The sequence below is a fragment of the Notamacropus eugenii genome, chromosome 1 (genome assembly GCF_028372415.1).
Source record: "Notamacropus eugenii isolate mMacEug1 chromosome 1, mMacEug1.pri_v2, whole genome shotgun sequence".
In the NCBI taxonomy this organism is placed as follows: Eukaryota; Metazoa; Chordata; class Mammalia; order Diprotodontia; family Macropodidae; genus Notamacropus; species Notamacropus eugenii.
In genome coordinates, this window is record NC_092872.1 from 698537409 (window position 1) to 698560229 (window position 22821).

Here is a 22821-nt window from a genome sequence, read left to right on the forward strand (position 1 = left end):
GCGGTGTCAAACTCATAGCCTGCAAAACTGAGCATAGCCTGAACCAGATTAAAATGTAATTGGAAAATGGTTAACAAAATGAATTAAAATATAATACTACATAGATAAATGCTAATTTGTGGTTTTCTAAGTAAATATGTAGCCCATCTATTTGAGTCTGATACCACTGAACCAGCGTAACAGCATGATCTAGCAGAAATAGACCTGGAATTAGAGTCCAAAAGACAAGTTTAAGCTTTTCTTTGATGTGTGACCTTGGGCAAGCCACTTTATATTGCTGAGTCTACCTTCCTTTTCTCATTGAGGATGCCAATGCTTATACTACCTATCTCACAGGAGTGAGAAAGGCACTTGGTAAACCCTAGAGTGCGTTGAGTCAGTTGTTATTACTAATAGCTGTGTAACTCTGTGTTAGTCACTTAATTTCTCAGAGCCTTATGCTCTTCATTTATAATATTTGTACTATATAGGCCTATTGTTTAAAAAGTAATGATGATAATAATAAATAATAGCATTCATATAGTTCTTTACAGTTTGCAAAGCACTTTATGAATATCTCTTTTTATTCTCACAAGAACTGTGGAAGGGGACTGCTACTATTATTACCATATTACAGCCGAGAAACTAAGCCTGAGAGAAGTTATTTGCCCATGGACACAGAGCATTCAAGATAGGATTTGAGCTCAGGTTTTCCCAAATCCAGAACTTTATCTACTATGTCACCTAGCTACTCTGAACAGGCTACTCTGAACATGGTTCACTCCTTGAACATAACTGTCATAGCTATTTTCCTTTTTGTAGAGCAAGTTTCAATTGGTAACTTAGAGTGGCCAAAATTTAACACTCAATTCATCTGTAGGATGAAGGCAAAATTGGGTATGTTATCAAAGCTATTGGGAGAAGTAGGGAAGAGGCAGAGGAAAAGGCACAAAGTCATTTGGATTCAATAAGTATCAAATTCTTAATGTAATCAAATTCTTAAAATATAGAGAGACCGAAGGATTTGAGCTTGAATCTAGAGGTCAAATTGAACCATTCTTACCTCGGTTTCTTCAGGCACCACACACTAAGCATAAAGCTGTCAAGGAGAAAGCTGTGACTGTGTATATCAAGAGACTAACTGGCATGCTGAAGTCAAAGTTCAATGATAAGAACACAAATCAATTAACATGCAATCCCAGTCTTAATGCATACTATAAAATGGACAATAAGAGAGTCAGACAACATCCTAACAAAAATATGTAGAATCTTAACAAAATACAAGACTTATCAACCTAAGGCAGCAACAGAAGGATGAATATTTCCTCATCAAAAAATAGGAAGAAAATTAATAGCTGTTCTCAGCTGTTCTAATTTAATACATAGATTATAAATTTAAGAGAAATACTTTGAGACAAACAGTTCACTGAGCTGTAAAAGTCATCTATAGGTTCATGCATCTGGGTTAGTCAAATGTAACTCAAAGTGATTTATCTCCAGATGGAATCTATGAAGTGACTAAGATCCAAGACTGGAATCATAATGCCCTTCATGGGCGACATCCACAAGAACTAAATCAGAAAAAAAAAAAAAGGCATTAAGCAAATGACAGTCAGGTGTATTTGTTTGTGGAAACAAGGAGGGGGAGAGTTCATGGTAGCAATTCAGGATTGAGTCACTACCACCAGATATGACAGATGGATTATCCTTGAAGAGCCTAGACTTATTCATTAACGCAGTTTATGCACTGAAGAGGTGTATTGCACTCATGGCTGTAGGCTACAAAATCTTCACACCTACCAAATATCTAGTAATAGACTTGCAGATTAGAATTATGTACTGGAAATCCTCTATCAGTAATAAACTAATAAATGACAAATTCTCATATTGCAAATAAAGACTTCGAAATAACCTTGAGATTTCAACAAAATGAATTATAATAGAGCTATATCATTATCATAAGCAGAGGATTTGCCCACTGTTACCCAGACGCTGCATTTATTCACAACAATTTAAGAACATTTTTAATAGGAGATCATTGGGAGGTATAGTGGATAGAGCACTGGTCTTGGAAGTCAAAAAGACCTGACTTCAAATCCTAAGCCAGACATTTAGTAGCTATGTGGACCTGGGCAAGTAATTTGACCTCTGTCTGCTTCAGTTTCCTCATCTATAAAAGGGGAGCAATAATAGCTAATCGGCTATTGTGAGGGTAACATGAGATAATGTACATGAAGTGTTTTGCAAACCTTAAAGTGCTAGAGAGATGTTATCAATTACTAGTCTGATTAGTGCCCTAAAGGCTACCGTACCAAATTCTTATAATCTCCAAGATAAATGGAATGAAAAACATTCAAAACATAAAGGCCAAATAGAAGAAGTCAAAGCTCTGTGGGAACAGGACAAGCTACACATCATTCCCATCATTCTGCCTATTACCAGAGTTGTACCAAAGACGTTTTCAGTGACCCTCCAAAGATGAACTGACATCTCAATATGTTGTTATTCAAATGTTCCAGCAAACGAGGTTAAGTGACTTGCCCAGGGTCACACAGCTAGTAAGTGTCTGAGGCTGGATTTGAACTCAGCCCTTCCTGATACTTTTATTTCATTATAATTTCAACTTCATTCAGCTATGCTGGAGTCCTCAGACCATTAAACGTAAGTATACTAGCAGGAGAGTGACTTGTTCCAGGACATACTATATTTGAATTTTTTTAGAAGATAGGAAGGAGATTATCATCATCTTCATTATGATCAATAATGATGACAATAAATATCTCATTCATAGTAGGCTTTTAACAACTCAATCAATCAACAAGAATTTATTAATCAACCACTAGATGCCAGACACTATGCTAGGTGCTGGGGATACAAATATATGTTGATTACATAAAAATAGTGATAATTGTTGGGTAGCTAATTGGCACAGTGGATAAAGTGCTGGACTTGGAGTCAGGAAGACCTGAATTAAAATCTCATCTCAGACACTTACTAGCTGAATGTCACTTAAACCTCTGTCTGCCTCAGTTTCCTGATCTGCAAAATGGGGATAATACTAGCACCTACCTCCCTGGGATGTCATGATGATCAAATGAGATGATATTTGTGAAGCGCTTTTCAGACCTTAGTGATTGCTGTCATTATTATTATATTTATTAGTATTATATACTATATTATATAATTATATTATATTATACATTATTATATGATGTTGTTTTCCAAAGTGCTGTATGCATTCTATTTCATTTGTTCCTCACTACAACCCCAAAAGTTCAGTAACAAGGGTTTTACTATCCTCATTTTACAGATGAGGTTCAGTAACTTGGCCATGGTCACATAGTCTGAGTTGGGATTTGAAACTAGGTCTCTCTTTTTCCAATCTTCCTTTCACCTTCTCTTCATCCAATCCCACCCTCCCTCTCTCCTTTTTTTGGAGGGGGGAAGCAATTGGAAAATGACTTGCCCAGGGTCACTCAGCTAGTAAGTGAAGCTGAATTTGAACTCAGGTTCTCCTGATCCCAAAGTCAATGCTCTATCCATTTTGCCACCTAACTGCCTCTCCTTCCCACCCTAGTCCTCAACCCCAAAAATCACTTTGCTCACTTCTTTCCAAAACTTCCTGGAGAGTCATGCAGCAACTCCGGGAAACTAAGGCTCGTTCTGGCCTTCCCCTTCAATTCAATATCCCTCCTATATTTGGATGCTGGGGATTGCACTCATCCTAAGTAGGGGAGAAGCTAAGAGAGGGTGGCAGGCCAAGATCATAGGATTTAGACTTGGAAGGGACTCCAGAGATCACCTGGAGTTCTGATAGACCTTTCTAGATTACCTTTCTCCCTCCCCCTTACCTCATTTTTACATTTGGGGAGATAGACCCTACAAAGGGGAAGTAGCTTTACCCTGGTCACACAGGTTCTAAGATGGGATTCAAGAGCGTGGCTTCGGCATGACATCCAGCGTTTTTTCTGTCACCCCAAGTTGCATCAGACAATAGAAACTATTCTGCTCAGTTTCACAATGAGAATACAGTCAGTCATCTGCTTTGGACATTAATGGATGTTTGGATGGATGAATGAGAGACACACTGCGATTTAAGACATCAAAATATCCTTTGTTTGTCTAGTTCTAACAAAACCCTGTGCACTGGGCAGAAGAGGAAATACATTTGGTCCGCTCCATGTGCTGTGCTTTGGAAAAAGCTGGAAGGATGAGAGCAAGATTTTGTAACATTGTTTGGTTTTTTTGTGGAGGCTGGGGAGGTGTGAAGAGGTTAGGGGGCCTCCAATCATAGTGGTTTCTCTACAGATGTCTAAAATTAAAATCCTTGATGTCTAACTTTACCCATTAGTGGGATACAATATGACGAGCTTCCTTCCCATTCTGATTTGATTTTTGCTTCAATTCTGCCTCCCTCCCCACTCTTCCTCATCAGGTGGACCCTGGATCTGAAGTTCATTCTGACCTAATTAAAATTCTCCACCAGGATTTGGTGTGCTGGAATTCCAGTTAGACATTTTCACAACAGAACTCAACAAGGGTGGAGGCAGGTAACTCTGCCTTTGCTGATGGGGGGGAAGAGGAAAAGGGGAGAGGGAGAGAGGGAAAAGGAAAGAGGGAGGCTGAAAGAGGGAGGGGAAAGAGAGGGGGAGGGGGAGGAGAGAAGGGGAAAGAAAAGAGAGGAATGAGAAAGGGAGGATAAAGGGAGGAAAAGAAGAGAGGGGAGAGGGAGAGGAAAAGAGAAAGGGAGAAGAAGAGGGGAGAGGGAATGGAAATAAGAAAGGACAGGAAGGGAAGGGAGTGGGGAAGAGAAGAGGGGATGGGGATGAGGGGGAGAAGCAGGAAGGCATGAGAGAAACTTCTATTTGAGAACAAACTAAGGAAATAAAGCAAAGGGACCCTCTAGTCACTTTTCCATTTCTTCTGAACAAAATACAAATGTTCTAGGCCCACCTGGGCTGATTCTCAAAGGGATATAGCATGGTCTGGTTTCAATCTCCCAAGGGGCCCTGTGGGACAGGAGTGAACAGGGATTCAGTTCCTCTGCTGCTATCTCATATTGGAGCCTCCCTCAGCATCTGGGGGCCTCCTCCTCTTAGAACATCCAACCACCCCTGCGGTCTTCTCAAAGGCCTGCTCCGTTCTCTCATGGGTGAGTTCCCCTTGGGGCCTCCATTTTGTGGAAGAGTCCAGGCTGGTCTTCATTCCAATCCTGGTCTTGTTCCTGGCTTCCAAACTTCATCACTACGTCTGTGCACTGGATACCTTCATCCCCGGGCACCTTCATCCCTCCCCCTTACTCTATTCAGCTCCCTTGTGTGTATCCGCTTTCCTGTTAGAATATGAGCTCCTGTCTTTGTTTTGGTTTTGTACCCTCAGTGCTTATCACAGGGCCTGATATATAGTAAGTGCTTAATAAATGCTGGTTTCCCAAGTGCTGGCAGGCCCTCCCACGCTGAAAAAGCTTGAGCCTGGGCCCAGGGCCTGACCCTATGTTTGGATAGATTTAAACTCAGAGTTGGAAGGGAGCTAGAGGCCACCTCTCCAACCCATACCTGAGCAAGAATCCCCTCGAAAACGTAATCATAAGTCACTGGCATTCAGATGTCACTCTAAAGGTTTTCAAAGCACTTTGCATCTTCTTTGAGGTTAGTGCTATCACAGGATCATAAGTATCAAAGGACCTTAGGGGCCTTCTAGTCTACCTCCCTCATTTTACAGATAAGGAAACTGAGTCTTAGAGTTGGAGAAGACTCTTATAAGTCATTTCATCCAACCTCATTTTAAAGGTAAATAAACTGAGCTTAGAGCTGGAATGGAACCTTAAAGTCTTCTAGTCCAACTGTCTCATTTTATAGGTGAGGAAACTGAGGCACAGAGGCAGAAGTCACTTATGCAAGGTCACCCAGGGATAAAAGTAGCAGAAAGGGAATACCACGCTGCCTCTCATTTGATCCTTGCAGTAATTGTCTGAGGTAAGCATTGTAGAAGTCATCCCTGTTTTTACAGGGAAAGAAAATAAAATTTCAGGGGGATTGTGACTTGCTCATGGCCAGATTAGTGATAACTAGTGTTATCAAAGGCAATAATTAATTAAATTTACAACTCTTCTCATTCTATTGCCAGTATGCTAACTGTTATACAATACCTTCTTTTGATAAATGCACATGCTATCTCTACTGGAAGATTTCTGGCCTTTTTTTTTTCCAAGGCAGCTCATTCTATTTGAGAGAATTCTTGTTGATAGGAAAGTTTTTCTCAAACCAAATTAAATTGATAACTCTTCAAATTACTTGAAGATGGCTGTCCCAGATGTCTCAGAGATGTCTCTACTCAAGGCTAAAGATTCTCTGGTTCTTTGGAGCAAGCCCTATATGGCTTGGTCACTTTGATCATCTAGCTCTGGATATCACTAGCTTCTTAAAGACTCTCCTACAGGGTGGTGCCCAGGACATTCTCTGGTTCTTTGGAGCAAGCCCCGTATGGCTTGGTCACTCTGATTGTCTAGCTCTGGATATAACTAGCTTCTTAAAGACTTTCCCATAGGGTGGTGACCAGTTCAGAAAACCATATAGCTGATTTGGCCTGACTAGGAGAGAATAAAACTGGACTTTCAAATCACTTGTTCAAGACAACCTGCTTTTCAAGACAGTTTAACATAGCATCCTGTCCCACCCCCTACTTTTTAAAAAACGTCCGTGTCACCTTCATATCGATTTTTAGCACCCAAGACTTCCTTCCAGAAAGAATGATTGTGTAATTGATAGTTGGTTTTTTAATCTCAAATACAGATCTTTACATGTAAGGCTGTTAATGCATCAGTGAAGGTTTGCGCATTAAAAGTAGCTTAAAAGATGTCATGAGAGAGATGTGAATGGAATAGGAGAGGAGATAACCCAAAGAAAGACTCCCTGTCCTATAGTACCAAGGTATCTAGGATATCCAGAATGGCGGTGGAAGCCCCAGGGAGGACTTCTAAGACAGGAACAAGAAGTGCCCAGGCTAAAGGATGGGTTACAATCTATACCCTCAGAGGGAATGATAATAATGGTATTGTTTGTTCATTTTCAGTCATGTCTGACTCTTTACGACCCCGCTTGAGATTTTCTTGGCAGAGACACTGGAGTGGTTTGCCATTTCCTTCTCCAGTTCATATTACAGATGAGGAAACTGAGGCAAATAGGGTGAAGTGTCCTGTCAGGGGTCACACAGCTAGGAGGTATCTGAGACAGGAAGACAAAACCTTCCTGACCCCACATTCTATCTACTGGATAGAATCTACATTCACCTAGCTGCCCCAATAATGATAATAGCTAGCATTTATATAGCACTTCAACGTTTGCAAAGTACTTTATAGATATTATCTCTTTTTATCATCACCTGGGAAGTAGGGGTCATTATTATTCCATTTTATAGATAGGGTGGTAATAGCTGAGGCACAGAGAATTTAGGTGACTTGCCTAGGATCAAACAGTTAAGAAGTGAAAGGCCAGATCTGAACTTGGGATTTCCTGATACCAAGCCCCATGTTCTAGCCACTGCACCACCTAGCTGCCTACTATGTGATGCGGAACATTTACATCTATAAGACTGTTGCTCTATCAATGTGAATTTTGTCTTACTAGATTCAGTCTGACATTTTAGGATGCCAAGATCTTCTTGGATCCTTCTTCAGTGTGAGGATGATTCCCTTCCCCCCACCCTCCTCATCTTGTTATCCAAAGGTTCAGCTCACCTATGGGAGAGGTTTACCACCAGCAATGAGGGGGTGAATTTTGGGGGGGCCAAAGCTGCTGCAAGTTCTGTTTACTAGTTTGTACAGGGGTGGGTATGGGAAGCATATCGGAAGGCAGTATATACACTGAAGTCACAGATCCTTGAGGTAAGAAGGAAATATTTAATATGAACGACTGGTAGGGGAGGAGAATGGAAGGTAAGAACAGGAAAACACAACCATTCGTTTTGGAAAAGAAAAAAATTTATTTATGTAAATTGTTTTTAGCGCCGATATTCTCCCACACCCCAATACAGTACAATATTTTCCTTAAATGATATGAAAAGAAAGAATATAAAATATGCTCATGAAAAACATGCCAATTTCATCTTTTTTTTTTTTAAGAAAAAAAAATCCTTTTGAAGTTTTTACACTGACCTAAAAGCTCTGACAGAAACTGACTTCTGTGTTCCAAAAGGGCTGGATGACTTTGATTCTTGGAGAACAGGTAAGGCAAGACTGAGGGGCCTTTGGCTCATGAACTCAGGTGTCCTGCATTAAGTAGACAGGGCCTTCTCAAGGGGAAACAGAAGGCTGTTTGACACAGGGAGGGCCTGAAGGGCCCAAGATGCAACATGACCCTCTCATCTTTGGCCTCTGTCACCAATGCCCTGTCATCCATGGGGAACTTGGACAAGTGCCTCCTCACTATCAGCCTCTGTGTCCAGACATCTGCCGTTCAGAACTGTGGCCAGAAAAAGATTCTAATCAGAAATTACAAACTTCTGATTCCTTTCCAGTATTTTGAGGGGAAAGTGGTAAGAGGGAAAAATGCAACTAGATATCACAATTCAGAGCAACTGCCAAGCAAGTTTTTTAAGGCAAGTTTTCTTTCTTTAGCTCAGGGTTAGAGATAATTTTTGGAAACTACCAAGTCACATTATATCTATTGGATCTAAGCTTAGGCAACTCTGACTGAGGTATACCTCGGGCAAATTCAGAAGGATCTGAGCCTTTGGATGAAATAAACGTGTGTGAAGACTGAAAGCCGTTCGAGCAGCTCCTGGAATGGTATTCACCTCGTTGTCAAATGGTAGATGTAAACCCCACCCAAAACCACGGTGAGGGCACTCAGCAGGCGCTGAAAAGCAATGACATGATTGAGCAAAGGCATTGCGAGTGCAGACATGGAGAAGGACAGAAAATGGGAAGGGGCTTCATAGCCGGAGGCGCCTGCAAATCTGATTCTTGTGTAAAACTTTTGCATCAAATTAAGGAGAAAAAACCAAACAAAACTAAACCAACAAGAAATGAAGAGAAGGGAAGGGCATCTGACTGCAGACACCCGTTAGCTGCGCTGTCTCACATCCCACTTCCCTGGTGCGCTGGCTGGTTGGTCGATTGCTGGCATCCCTTTGCAGGGTGGGGGGAAGCAGGCAGATGATATTGGCGAGATGATATTGACCATTTATTCTGTCTGCGCATCATAATTTGCACCTCCCGCTTTCTTCAATTCACTTTTGATGAAGTCTTCCTCCAATTCCTTTGGATCACTGATCACGAACTCTTTTGCAAAATTCTGTCAAAAGAAAATGGAGAGTTCAAAAAAAAACATTCCTGAACAACCAAAAGACTGACAACTATTTGGGGTCTTTCAAATATCTGAACACTTAAAAAAAGTCAAATTGTTTGGCATTTAAATCCCCCCATGACTTGGACCCTTCTAATATTTCCAGTTTTATTACACATGGCCCCCTTCCACTCATGGCAATCCAGCCATAGTGACCTGTTCACTGTTCTATACACATGATGCTCCAATTCCCGCCTCTATGCCTTTGCATTAGCTGTTTCCCATGTTTGGAATGCTCTTCTTCCCTATCTCTGCCTCAAGCCTGAGTTTTCTTCAAGCTCAGGTCAAGTACCACCTTCTACATGAAACTTTTCCTAATCAATCAATAAACATTTATTCAGTGCCTACTATGTGCTAGGCACTGTCTAAGCCCTGGGAATACAAAAAGAGAGAAAGACAATTTCTGCCCTCAACGAGCTCACACTCTTATAGGGAGACAACAAGCAAACAAATACGTGTAAACAAACCATATACAGGATGAATACAGATGGAAGGCACTAGAATTAAGTGAAATTGGAGAAAGCTTCTGTAGAACATGAGATTTTAGCTAGACCTTAAAGGAATCCCAGGAAGCCAGAAGACAGAGATGAGGAGGGAGAACATTTCAGGCCTGGGGCATGGCCAGAGAAAATGCCCAGAGCCAAGAGACAGAGTATCTTGTCTGTGGAGCAACTAGGCGGCCAGGGTCACTGGATCTAAGAGTATATGTCTGCAAAGGAAGGAGAGGATGAGGTTAGGAAGACACCAGAGCATTTTGTATTTGACCCAGGAGGAGATAGGGAGCCATTGGAATTTATTGATGGGGGCAGGGGAGGGCACATGATTGGATCTGTGCTTTATGAAATTCGCTTTGTTGTTTGTCCTTGGTTCTTGAAAAGAACCATGACATCAGGGAGGTGATGCCATGACATGCAAGCGAATTGGATTTAAGTGAGGGAGAGATGCGCAAAATTTGAAAAGGTACAAAGGATTCCCCACCACACACACACACACACACACCAACAATCCTGTGAATAGGGAGTGGATGTGTTATACCTAGTTAGTAAAGCAGTAAACTGAAACTAAAATGACTTGCCCAATACCATACAGAACGAAACATAGGATTTGAACCCAAGTTCACAGCCAAGCACAGCCAGTCCTCTCTCCATAACCCAAATTACCTTATCAGATTACCTAGAGCTACTCTATCCCCAGGAATATACCACATGACCCAAAATGACTATCCCATATGTCTTTAAAGTTCACCGGTCCAACATGTGGACATTGGGCCACACATGTCTTAAGCATTTTTACAAAATGATTTACCCAAGCCAGCTAGCACATTACACTAGTAATACCTAACTACCTCCTTTCTCCCCACCCCCTACATCTAGGAACTTGATTTACAACTAAAGGTCTCACTTTGGTGAATTAGTAACAAGCTGCATGTCACTAGACTGCAGGAAGGAGGCTCAAAGGTCATCTGGTCCAACTCCTTCATTTTACAGTTAAGGAAACTGAGGAGACTAGTAAGTGGCTGAGGCCAGAATTGAACTTAGAATCAATAAACATTTATTAAGCACCTACTGTGTGCCAGGTACTATGCTAAGTGCTGGAAGACAAATGCCTAAAAAGAAAGATAGTCCCTGACTTCAAGGAGTTTACCATTAAATAGAGGAAGACAGCGTAAAAAAGGAAGCTGGAAAGAGGTTAGGGGATGAACTCCTCCAGGCAAGGCAGGAAGTAACCCAAGGGAGCTGGGAGCTTCTGAGGTATCATCTTGCAGAATAATGAGTTTCTGGAGATGATGAAGACACTTAGGAAATTTACATCTACTGACTCTAAGACCAGCATTCTCTCTACTGCACCCCTGCTCCCTATTCTCCTTCCTCCCTCCTTCTCTCCCCTCCTCTTTCCTTCTCTCTCTCTCTCTCCCTCTCTGATTGTCTGTCCCTCTCTCTCCCTTTCTCCCTTCTTTCTCTGTCTCTCTGTCTCTTTCTTTTCTCTTTCTGTCTCTTCCTCTCTCCCTTCTCTGTCTCCCTCTCTACCTCCTTTAATGTGTATCATATATGCATGTGTGTGTATGTGTATGCACACACACACACACATATATACCACATGCACCCATTATAGATAAGTCAGTGATATAAGGGGACCCTCGAACACAGACTATCAGAACTAGACATACATTAGAGAAAAGTGCCAAGTCCAACACCTTTGTTTTACAGATGCAGAAACCAAATCCCAGAGAGAGGAGTTTACTTGCCCAAAGTCACTGTGTGAATACCTAAAACAAGGTAATAAGGTCAAAGATCACACTTAAGTCTGTAAGGGACTGCAGAGGGCAGCCAGTCTGACCCCTTCATTTATAGATGTAAGCATAAAATCCCTATAGACATGGGCATCACCATCATTTAGCAACTTGATCAAGGTCACACAGGTGGTAAGGAGCAGAAACAGGATTTGAACCCAGGTTCTCTAACTTGTCATCCAGTGATCTTTCCACTGTAGTTTAATGCTAACCTTAGGTTGCTAAATTATATTCAGAATAAAGGAAATATCTATGTGGGCTTCAGGAGTTAGGATGAAATTTCAAGGAGAAAATTAGGGCAGTAGATAGAGCGCTGAGCCTCGATTCAGGAGGACGTGAGTTCAAATCTGGTCTCAGACACTTAGCTGTGTGACCCTGGATAAGTCACTTAATCTGTTTGCCTCAGTTTCCTCATCTGTAAAATCAAGGTTTGACCTCAATAGCCTTCCAAGCCCCTTCCCTATGTGTGATCCTCTAAATAGGCAGGACGTCATTAGCTTGAGCTATGGAGGAGAGGGCATTCCCTGGAATGTGATAAGTCTCTGAGCAAAGGTTCAGAGATAAGAATGGGATTTCCCTGTCACAATAATGAAAAGCTCTGTCTCATGTGGAGGATTGATATGAGAGACAGCAACAGAGCATGGGAGACCTTGAATCGGATGAGGACTCTGGAACTGAGCCATTCCACAGCACAAACCCTAACTTCACATGTGAAGAATAAACTGCAAGTGGTTTTGCTTAACTCTGCATATTTGTTACATGAGTTTTGCTTTCCTTTCTTTTTTTAAAGGAAGGGGGAGGGGGAGAGGGTGGATTTTCATTAACTGAAAAAGTAAAATGAAAAGAACAGACTAGATGAAATAGACCATTATTTAGCCCAGGAAATATGAAGAGATTCCCTGAATTGGGGAGGAGGATGGAATTGGAGGAAAAAGGAGGAACAATGGATTCCTAAGCCCATCAAATGTGGAACCAGCAGAGGCTTTGAGAGTGAAAAGCATAGAGATCTAGGAGTCAGGAGGAAATAAAATCCCACCCATAACAACACATAATAGCAGCATGGCCATGGACAAGTAACTTCATCTCTTTGTAGCCCAGTTTTCTCTTCTATGATACAGTCATTGTCCAGAGATGTCACAGGGAAGGGGCTTTGTAAACAAGAAAGCCCTAGAGAATCGGGAGCCATCACATTTAGTCCGCTCATTTATTTCGTGAAGGAAATTGAAGGCAAGAAAAGGGAAATGACTATCCTAAAGTCATAGGGTGAGCATGAAGGAATGCAGAGAGCAAAGCAGAAAGAGGAATGAATCAATCAATCAATCAATAAACATTTATTAAGCACCTACTACATGCCTAGTACTGTTCTAAGCACTGGGGACCCAAAAAGAGGCAAAAGATAGTTTCTGCCCTCAAGAAGCTCACAATCCAACGGGAGAGACAACATGTAAACATATACATACAAAGCAAGCTTTGCACATGAAAGATAAGAAATAACTAATGAAGAGAAAGCTTTGGAATGAAGAGGAATTGGGGAAGGCTTCCTGTAGAAGGGAGGATTTTAGATGGGACTTAAAGGAAGCCAGGGAAGCCATTCCAGGTGTTAGGGATGGCCAGAGAAAACACCCACAGCACAGAGATGAAGTACCTACTAATAAAACAGCTGGGAGACCAGAGTCACTCGATTGAAGACAATGCGTCGGGGAATAAAATTTGGTAAGGTAGATTATGAAGGGCTTTGAATACCAAATAGAGGATTTTGTACTTCCCCCTCGAGGGCATAGGGAGACACTGGAGTTTACTGAGTAGCAACAAACCTGTGTTTTCCGAAAATGTGGCTGAATGAATGATGGACTGTAGCGGGGAGACACTTCAGGTGGGCAGACTCACCAGCAGTTACTGCAATGATCCCTGCGTAGGGTGATGAGGGCTTGCAATAGGGTACTATCAGTGTCAAAGGAGAAAAGGGGGCATATTTGAGAGATGTGGTAGATGTGATATCGACAGGACTTGGCAAAAGATTGGAAGGGGGAGGGGGAGATGCAGAGATAGTGAGGAATCCACTCCCATGGCCTCTTCCTTTGTTGGGAGGGTCTCCATTTTCAGGAATATTCCCTTGCCAGGTCCAGTCAAGTCTTCATCCTTCTCCAGGCTCCAGGCTCTTGACTCTGGACTTTCTCTTTCAATCTCCCTTCGCCATTTATGTGTGGTCTTCCCTCGTTAGAATCTAAACTCCTTGAGGGCAGGTATAGACTTTCTTCTTGTATTCATGGTCCCAATGTTTGGCATAGTGCCTGGCACATAGTAAACATTTAATGAATGCTTACTTGACAGCTCCCTGAAGTTTCCAGTCTGGATGATGAATAGAATGAGACAATCTAACAGAGAGACGAGAAATCGAGAAGAAGGGAAGGTTTTGGAAGAAAATGGGAAGAGGGAAATTTACTTTAGACTCTGAAGTGCCATAAAGGCATTCAAGTAGATATGTCCAGTAGGAAGCTGAAAATATAAGACCAAGGGATGCCAAAAGTGATCAAAGCTGATGATAAAGTTTTGGGAGTCATCTGCAGAGAGGTGAAGCAGTTAGCAGATAGACTGCTGGATGTGGAGTCAGAAAGCCTAGAGGTCAGATCCAGCCTCACACAATTTAATAGTTGTGGTTGCTTTTTCTGTTCAGTCATGCACAGCTCTTTGTGACTTCATTTGGAGTTTTCTTGGCAAAAATGCTGGAGTGGTTTGCACTTCCTTCTCCAGCTCATTTTACAGATGAGGAAACTGAGGCAAACAGGGTTAAATGACTTGTCCAGGGTCACACAGCCAGTAAGTGTCTAAGACAGGATTTGAACTCAGGTTTTCCTACCTCCAGACCCAGAGCTCTAATCACTGTACTACCAGTTGCCTCTCCAACCTGGGCTCAGTGGCCCAGAGAATAACAGATGCCTCTTTTAATTCCTCTCAGTATCAAATTCTAACTCAGTGTCATCCAATACACCTGCTCTTCACCACATAGACTACCAGACAGGGGGAGGGGCAGAGGGTTAGGGTGCCAGGAGGGGAGGGGTGGAAACCAGGAAATGCTGGTATTGCCCCCTCTTCCCTTGAGGAGATCTGGGGTCAGAGAAATTGGGTTTGAATTCAGTTCTGCTGTTTACTAGCTGTGTGGCATGGGAGATGGGGCTAGGGGGATGAAGACAGGGTAGAATAGGTACAAGGTAGAGAAGAATTATTTCACTTGTCTGGCCCTTGGGTCCCTTCTCTGTAGAAACAAGGATTTTGGTAGAGATCTCAGGTCCCTCCCAGCTCTAAATGCTACAATCCTATGACCTGTGTCAATCTGTAGTTCCCACTCCATTATCAGCATGTGGGCTTTTGAGAAGGTTGCCATGGTATACAGGGAAAGACTGTCTGATTTGGAGCCAGAAGAATCTGCATTGGAAGCCACTGTGTTATAAGCTTTGACCTTGGGCAAGTTGTTTACCTTCTCTGGGCCTCAGTTTCCATATTTGTAAAGGAAGAGGTTGGATAAAGGGAGAGAGTTTCAGTTTTCAGTTTTATGTTCATTTAACTTTGGTTTATTGGCATTTGCCCTATACCCTTCCTTTCTCTTACATCTACTTCTACCATTGGTGTAGGGTCCAGAAAGTGGTTAAACAAAACCTCATCATACAATAATGATAATGATGATGAAGAAGATGATGATGATTAGCTGAGTCCAACTCTTCATGACCCCATCTGGGGCTTTCTTGGCAGATATACTGGACTGGTCTGCCATTTCCTTCTCCAGTTCATTTTACAGAGGAGGAAACTGAGGCAAATAGGTTTAAGTGACTTAACCAAATCTTAAATAGATGATAACTATTATTACTATTATTGTCCTAGGCCCCCCAAGAAATCCCAAGTCCAAGGTCCCTCAATACGATGCTCCTTCCACTGTGCCATGTTGCCTGGGACACTTCTTGAAGTCCATCACTGGGGATATATAGGATCACGGACATATCTTAGCATCATAGATCTACAGTTGGAAGGGACCTCAGAGAGGGTGACGACAACCTCTCCTTCTTTTACAGATAAGGAATCCGAGGCCCAGAGAGAGGAAATCACTTCTCCAAAGTCATCCAGGGAGAAGTAGCAGAGTCCAAATTTGAATTCAGACCCTCTGCCTCCAGAACCAACACCCTTTCCCCTGTTCCATTCTGTCTCTTGGGCTATCTGCGATTCCACTCAGGACAACTTGTTCTCCTAATGGAATCATTTTATGTTTAGAGTTCGAAGTTAGAGTTTAGAAACACTTTCCTCAGACCCTCTGATTCAAGAAAGAAACTGAATGTACGTTTTCTCCAGTCACCCAAGGAGCAATTTTCAGGGATTGTTCCTGAATTCTTAAACCTCCTTCCAACCCTTCAGGGGAGAAGTGAGCACCAGCTGGGTGTGGGCGTATTTGGTTTTAAAAAAAAAGGCAGAACAAAAGCTCTCTCCCTAGGGCCTCCCCCTTTATACGGGAACCGTGCCAGAGAACTGATTAGCTTGTGGAAGGGAAAGGAGAAGTGTTTAAGACACCACAGCTTAGAAACCCGTAAGTCCACCCACATCCCCCCCACAAAAACTTTCGGTGAGACACACACAGACAGAGTGGGAGGAGAGGTGAGAAGGCACAGAGAAGTCTTAGTGGCTCAGCAGATGCCACACAAAAAAGCACTGGGGTCGGAGGCACTCATACGTTGTTGGTGAAGCTGTGAAAACCAAATGCCTTCCGCTAAGAAAAAAATCATTTATTCTGTCTTAGTAAGTAGCGGTTTAGCATATAGCCTGAGTGCAGCACTGGCTTAAATACTTATAACTTTGTTCTGCAAAGTGTGTCTATTTGCTCTAGCATCTATTTCTTAATGGTTTTAAGTTAGCCTTCATTACCTCAGGGGGCTTTAGTCCAAATGCAAAGGTAAATCTTCTGGCCAGTCCGAGTAGAGTCCTGAATGGCAATGGATTTCTAATCCTGCCTTCTTTCCAGACAAATTAAGAGCAGTTTCCTTCCTTTTTCTGTATCTCAATATGGGATCTTTAAAAATTAAAAATCTGAGATCTTGACATCAAATCAGAACCTATACTCCAGGGTTCTTATCTGTGAAATGAGGAGGTTGGATGAGATGATCTAAGGCCCTTTCAAGACTTAAATCCAATAATGCTGTGGCCCTATAAGAACATTGCACAAGTGTGGAGCCAGAGTGTGGGGATCACTGTCCCTTTAGATGTCTGGGGTGCTAGGAGTTCTGTTAGCAGAGTATAAGTGCATTGCTCCCAAGAAGGATAGGGAAAGGGGGGACTGGATGGAATAGGGAAGATACAGGAGGAAATAGTACCAGCCCCTCAAAAAGCAACAGAGAAAGATGTTAAATGGGGAGGATAGCCCCATTTAGCCTCCTTCCCCACTAAAACCATCTTCCTTCTGTCCCTCCAAACCCCTAACACATATTACCAGACATTTCCAATCTCTGCTTTATAAATAATCAATACATTTTGAAAGTTTATCCTCATTGCCAATGTGTTCATCTGAAAATGGCCCCTGATCTGAAAGAGGAGATTTAGATATTGGAAAGGACTCCCTTCACTTATAAAAAATTGAGCCCAATGGGAATAAATGGGACCCTTTCAATTATTTGTATCCAGAACAGCCTAACAATTACCACACATTGTAATGAAAGAGAATGGAATGACTTCACTATTCTGTGTTTTACAAGGAATTTGATTCCAAAATTTTGCTCAGTTTCAAGTTATTCATATTGGGGTTCTTGGGTTGCCTTGACTACCTAAGCAAGTCTCAAAGTCTTAGGTTCAGATCTGAGTCTGCCACTCATTAGATGTATGACCTTGGACAAGTCATTTTTCACTGGACTGGATGTGACTCTGAGATAGTGAGAGGGGTTCCTTGTGGTAGGTAGTACAGATACCACAGAGTGGTGTGAGAGCAAGATTGAAACAGGAAAACATTAAGTGTTTCCTATGTGCCAAGCACTATGTTAAGAGTGTTCCATCAAACCCAGTCATCAATCTGATACCATAGGTGAAACTTCCATGTTGCCTCCCAGCTTCCTTGACTTCCTTCAAATCTCAACTGCCCCTGTACAATCAACGTCAGTGGCTCCCTATAGTCTCCCAGGTAAAAAATAAAATCCTCTGTTTGGCTTTTAAAGCCTTGCTGTTCCTTAAACATGACTCCCAATCTTCCTATTTGTTGGTATTTTTACCTACTGATCCTCATGCCTAGAATTCACTCCTTCCTTATCTCCCCTTTCCAGCTTCCTTCCAGTCTCAGTTAAAATTCTACTTTCTACAAGAAGTCTTTGTAAGGTCTTCCTTAATGCCTACTGTCTTACCTCAGTAGATTATCTCCAATTCATTCTATGTACAATTTGTTTACAAATAGTCATTTGCATATTATCTCCCCCATTAGACTGAGCACCTTGAGAAAAGGTACTGTTTTTGCCCTTTTTTGTATCTCCAGCTCTTAGCACAGAGCCTGGTACATCCTAGGTTCTTAAAAAATACTTATTGACTTGGGTCTGAATTTCTTCTTTAAAATAAAAGAGATAGATTAGTTAATTAAGGTCATTTTGATCTTTAATATTCTATACCCCATTATTTCTCTTGAGAATTACTATGAGCAGGATATAACTAGGATGAGAACAAAGAATTTAGTGGTCAGAATGGAGTAGAAAGAGGACACAGAAGTCATTTTGGGAGAAGTGGTAAGAGTTGGTGAGAGATCAGATGGTGAAAGGTCTTGACTTCCAGTCAAGATGACTGCTTGAACAGAAGCGGACAGCCCAGTTTCCACATACCCACTCCAACAAAAACTTAAAAATAGCACCAGATTGAATAATGATCAAGAAATCCAATGAAAAACTACAGCTAGTGATTTCTTCTACTCCAGAACTCCACAAAAAGTCATCCTAAAGCCCTCCACACAACACAGAAAGGAGTCCACCAGAAAAGCCAATGCCAACACAGTCAAAGAAGATGGAAAACACCTGTAACCTACAATTATTTCCATCTGTAAATAAGAGTGGAATGCTCCCATTACAAAGCTCTAAAGCCATAGGAAACTCACATGGAGAGCCTTGGAAAGTGACCAGGGACCAATTGTGACCAGCCCAGGTCTAGGAGTGCTCCAATTGAGCATTCCAGATGCAGAGGCTCCAATATCCACAGCATTCTGCTCTGCAGTGACACAGAGGTACCTAAATATGAGTGTTCTGCATCTCAAAGATAGAAGCTGGGAAGGGGAAGCTACCATTACTCTTAGTGTAGACACACCCTGGAAGGGTGAGGGCAGAACAGGAACCCAAGTGACCCAGGTCAAGACCAAGCAGAGCTGTCCACTTCCCCCCAAAAGTACATCAGGCAGTGGAGACTGGCTCAGACACAAAGCTCAAATTTGGGAACTAGTGCTAAATATAAATATAAAAAAAGAACATACTAAAAAGAATTATTATGTATTACAGATACACACAAATCCAATGTAGAAGAAAGTAAGTCCATAACTACTGTAAGCAGAGACTTAAAGGAAAAAACAAATTTTGCCCAAGGTCTATATGAATACCTAGAAAAAATGAATCAAAAGATTTTTTTTAATGAAATAAAATCTCTGGGGGTAAAAAATTGGAAGGAGAATAACTTAGAATGGAAAGTGGTAAGCCTTACACCAGTAATGAACTCCTTGAAAACTGCAACAGACCAAACAAAAATCAATGATTCTGTGTGACAAGAAGAAATATTAGAAATAAATCAAAGGGCTGAAAAAGTAGAAGAAAATATAAGGTATACCTATTAGGAAGAACAACTGACCTGGAAAAAAAGGTCAAGAAGATGTAGTTTAAGAATCATTGAATCCTTGAAAACCATGAAAAGTCTCAGAACCGTATTTTAGGAAATTATAAATAAATACTGTTCATATAGATAAGTAAGACCCAGAAGGAAATATAAAAATAGAAAGAATCATCTGGTTAATCCTAAAAGAAATCCCTAAAGGCAAAATCCTAAGGATGTTATGACCAAAATCCAGAGCCTCAAGGTCAAAGAAAAAATGCTATAAGCAGCCAGGAAGAAACAGTTTAAGCACCAAAGAATTACTGTCAGGATCACAGACGACCTGGCAGCTGCTATTATAGACAAGAAGAGAGCGCAGAATACCATATATCAAAAAGCAAAGATACAGATTACCAGCAAGAATAGCTTGCTCTACAAAGCTAAGTATCATCAATAGGCCAAAAAAAAAAAAAGTGGATCTTTAATGGAATAGAGGACATTTAAACATTCTTGATGAAAAGAACAGAGCTTGGCCTAGCCATACCAGATCTTAAATTGTATTACAAAGCAGCGATCATCAAAACTACTTGGTACTGGCTAAAAAATGGGTTGGTAGATCAGTGGAATAGGTTAGGTATGAATGACACAGTAGTAAATGACTATAGTAACCTAGTGTTTGATAAACCCAAAGATTCCAGTTTCTGGCTTAAAAACTTACTATTTGACAAAAACTACTGAGTAAACTAGAAACCAAACTAGGCATAGATAAACATCTTACACTGTTTACCAAAATAAAGTCAAAATGGATACAAAATTTGGATATAAATGCTGATGCCATAAGCAAACTGGGAGAGCAAGGAATAGTTTACCTGTCAGATTTATGGAGGACAGGAGAATTTATGACCAAAAAAGAGATAGAGAACATTATGAAATGCAAAATGAATAACTTTGGTTACATTAAATTGAAAAGTTTTTGCACAAACAAAGCCAATGCAACCAAGATTAGGAGGGAAGCAGAAAACTGGGAAAGAATTTTTACAACCAGTCTCTCTGATAAAGGCCTCATTTCTAAAATTTATAGAGAACAGAGTCAAGTTTATAAGAACACAAGTCATTCCCCAAATGATAAGTGGTCAAAGAATATGAACATGCAGTTTTTGGATGAAGAAATTAAAGCTATCTATAGTCATATGAAAAAATGTTCTAAATCACTATTGATTAGAGAAATGCAAATCAAAGTGACTTTGAGGTGCCACATCACACCCATTAGATTGGTTAACATGACAAAAACAGAAAAATGATAAGTGCTGGAGAATATGTGTGAAAATTGAAACACTAATGCATTGTTGGTGGAGTTGTGAACTGATCCAATCATTCTGAAGCGCAATTTGAAACTATGCTCAAAGGGCTATAAAAATGTGCATACCCTTTGACCAAGCAATATTTCTAGATTTATATCCCAAAGAGACCATACAAATGGGAAAAGGGCCCACATTTGCAAAAGTATTTATAGCAGCTCTTATTGTGGTGACAAAGTGTTGGAAACTGATGGGATGCCCATCAGTTGGGGAATGACTGAACAAGTTGTGGCATATGAATGAAATGGAATATTCTTGTGCAATAAGAAATGACAAATAGGCAGACTTCGGAATAACCTGGAAAGACTTATATGAACAGAAGCTGAGTGAAGTGAGTAGAACCAGGAGAACATTGTACATAGTAACAGCCATATTGAGTGAAAACTAACTTTGATAGGCTTATCTCTTCTTAGCACTGCAAGTATCTAAGACAACTCCAAAGGATTCATGATGGAAAATCCCGAAAAAAAACTAAGGAGTCTGAATGCAGATCCAAGCATATTATTTGCTCTCTCATTTTTTTTATTTCTTCTTTCTCTTGGTTTCTCCCATTGGTTCTAATTCTTTTTTACAATTTGACTAATGTGAAAATAGTTTAATATGAATGTATATATACAGCCCATATCAAATTGCATGCTGTCTTGGGGTGGGGAGAGGGGAGAGATGGGGAGAAAATTTGGAATTCAAAATTTTATGAAAGTGAATGTTAAAACTAAAAATAAATAAATAAATTGATTTTCAAAAAGAAAAAAAAGTAAAAGACCAGAGCTGAGTCAAGCATTAAAAATGCAAACACAAGAGTCAAAAAAGACCTAAAAAGGTGGATTTATTTGAACAGTTGGAAGGAGCTAGATGATGATGAAGTGCTAACATTCTAATAGAAGGAAAAGAAAGAAGGGTGCTTTATAGAACCTTCATGTCTTCAAAGGTAGTTAAGTAAGAAATAGTTAATTGAAATAGTTAAATAAAACAAAGGTCTGGGTATAGATTGGTCCTTTTCTAATGGTTGTAAAAGAGGAAAGAAAAGGGGGTGCGGTTGGGTAAAAGAAATTCACTACTGTAAGAAAAGAGGAAGAAGAGGGTGGAATGTACTATTTTTCAAAATTGTGGTGTGATATTATACAGAAAGGGAGCAAGAGGTCAGAGGGGAGAATACGAATTAACTGTCTGAACTGGAGAACAGAGAGGTGAACAGATACACACGTAGCATTTAGAGTAGGAATACACAAAACTCAACATGGAAAGTTGTGAGGAAATAAAATAAATTTTAGCTTAGTGGATAATGAAAAGGAGATTAAAAAGGAAAAGAGAAGAGGAGAGGGAAGGAAGGAGGGTTTTTCCTCTTTTCATTCTCTTGGTTAATTGTTGGGGGGAGGTGCACCAAAAAAGAACTAGGAAGTATAAAGAGGGCCATTAAAATATTTTTTAAAGTGCACAGAAGAGAAGCTCAGAAGGAAACAAAGAGAAGTTGTAAAAATATTTTAGAATTTGTTATATACTTTTAAAAAAAGCAAGCAGTATGAAATAGAGATTCACAGTTTCATATTGCATCCTCTTTGTGTGTTCCACTGGGAGTATGGAAATGCTCCTTTTGAATTTAAGCTCAGAATATGCATTATTTTATTTTAAAGACAAATGCTTTCTGATTGACTACATATTCTCAGATTCCTCTTCCAGCCCTAAACATCCTGTGATCCTACAACATTCTCCATACAATAAAGAGATCAATGAGGCCCTCTAAGTGCTCTCTGAATTGTGGGGACTGTTTATTTAGTCACAGCCTCCAACGAAAGCCCTGGTCTCCTATGGTGACCATCCTAAGTGGGCAAAATTGATAACGGTTAGCATGGAGAAGTGAGCCCAGCACCCAGCTCTTAAAGGAAATGGGTGTGTATTGGTTTCAACCCAACCACCACTGCAACTGGCTGGGTGCTGAACTTAGAGGGCAGTAAGTGTATGTACATTTGTTGGGGGGTGGGTGGGTGGGGAACAACCTTGCACAATGACCTTGACAAAGTGGCTTTTTCCAAAATGGATGTAGATCATAATACCA

The 22821-nt window shown here is 40.9% G+C and overlaps 1 protein-coding gene across 1 annotated transcript in view; it reads right to left on the reverse strand.

The window, feature by feature from the left end:
- Positions 1 to 7939: 7939 nt before the first annotated feature.
- Positions 7940 to 22821, reverse strand: part of COTL1 (coactosin like F-actin binding protein 1) — a 62102-nt gene continuing 47220 nt past the window's right edge. Inside the window, exon 4 of the mRNA XM_072636213.1 lies at positions 7940 to 9272. Within this exon, the coding sequence (XP_072492314.1) occupies positions 9162 to 9272 (111 nt within the window). The 3' untranslated portion in view covers positions 7940 to 9161. The remainder of the gene's footprint in view (positions 9273 to 22821) is intronic.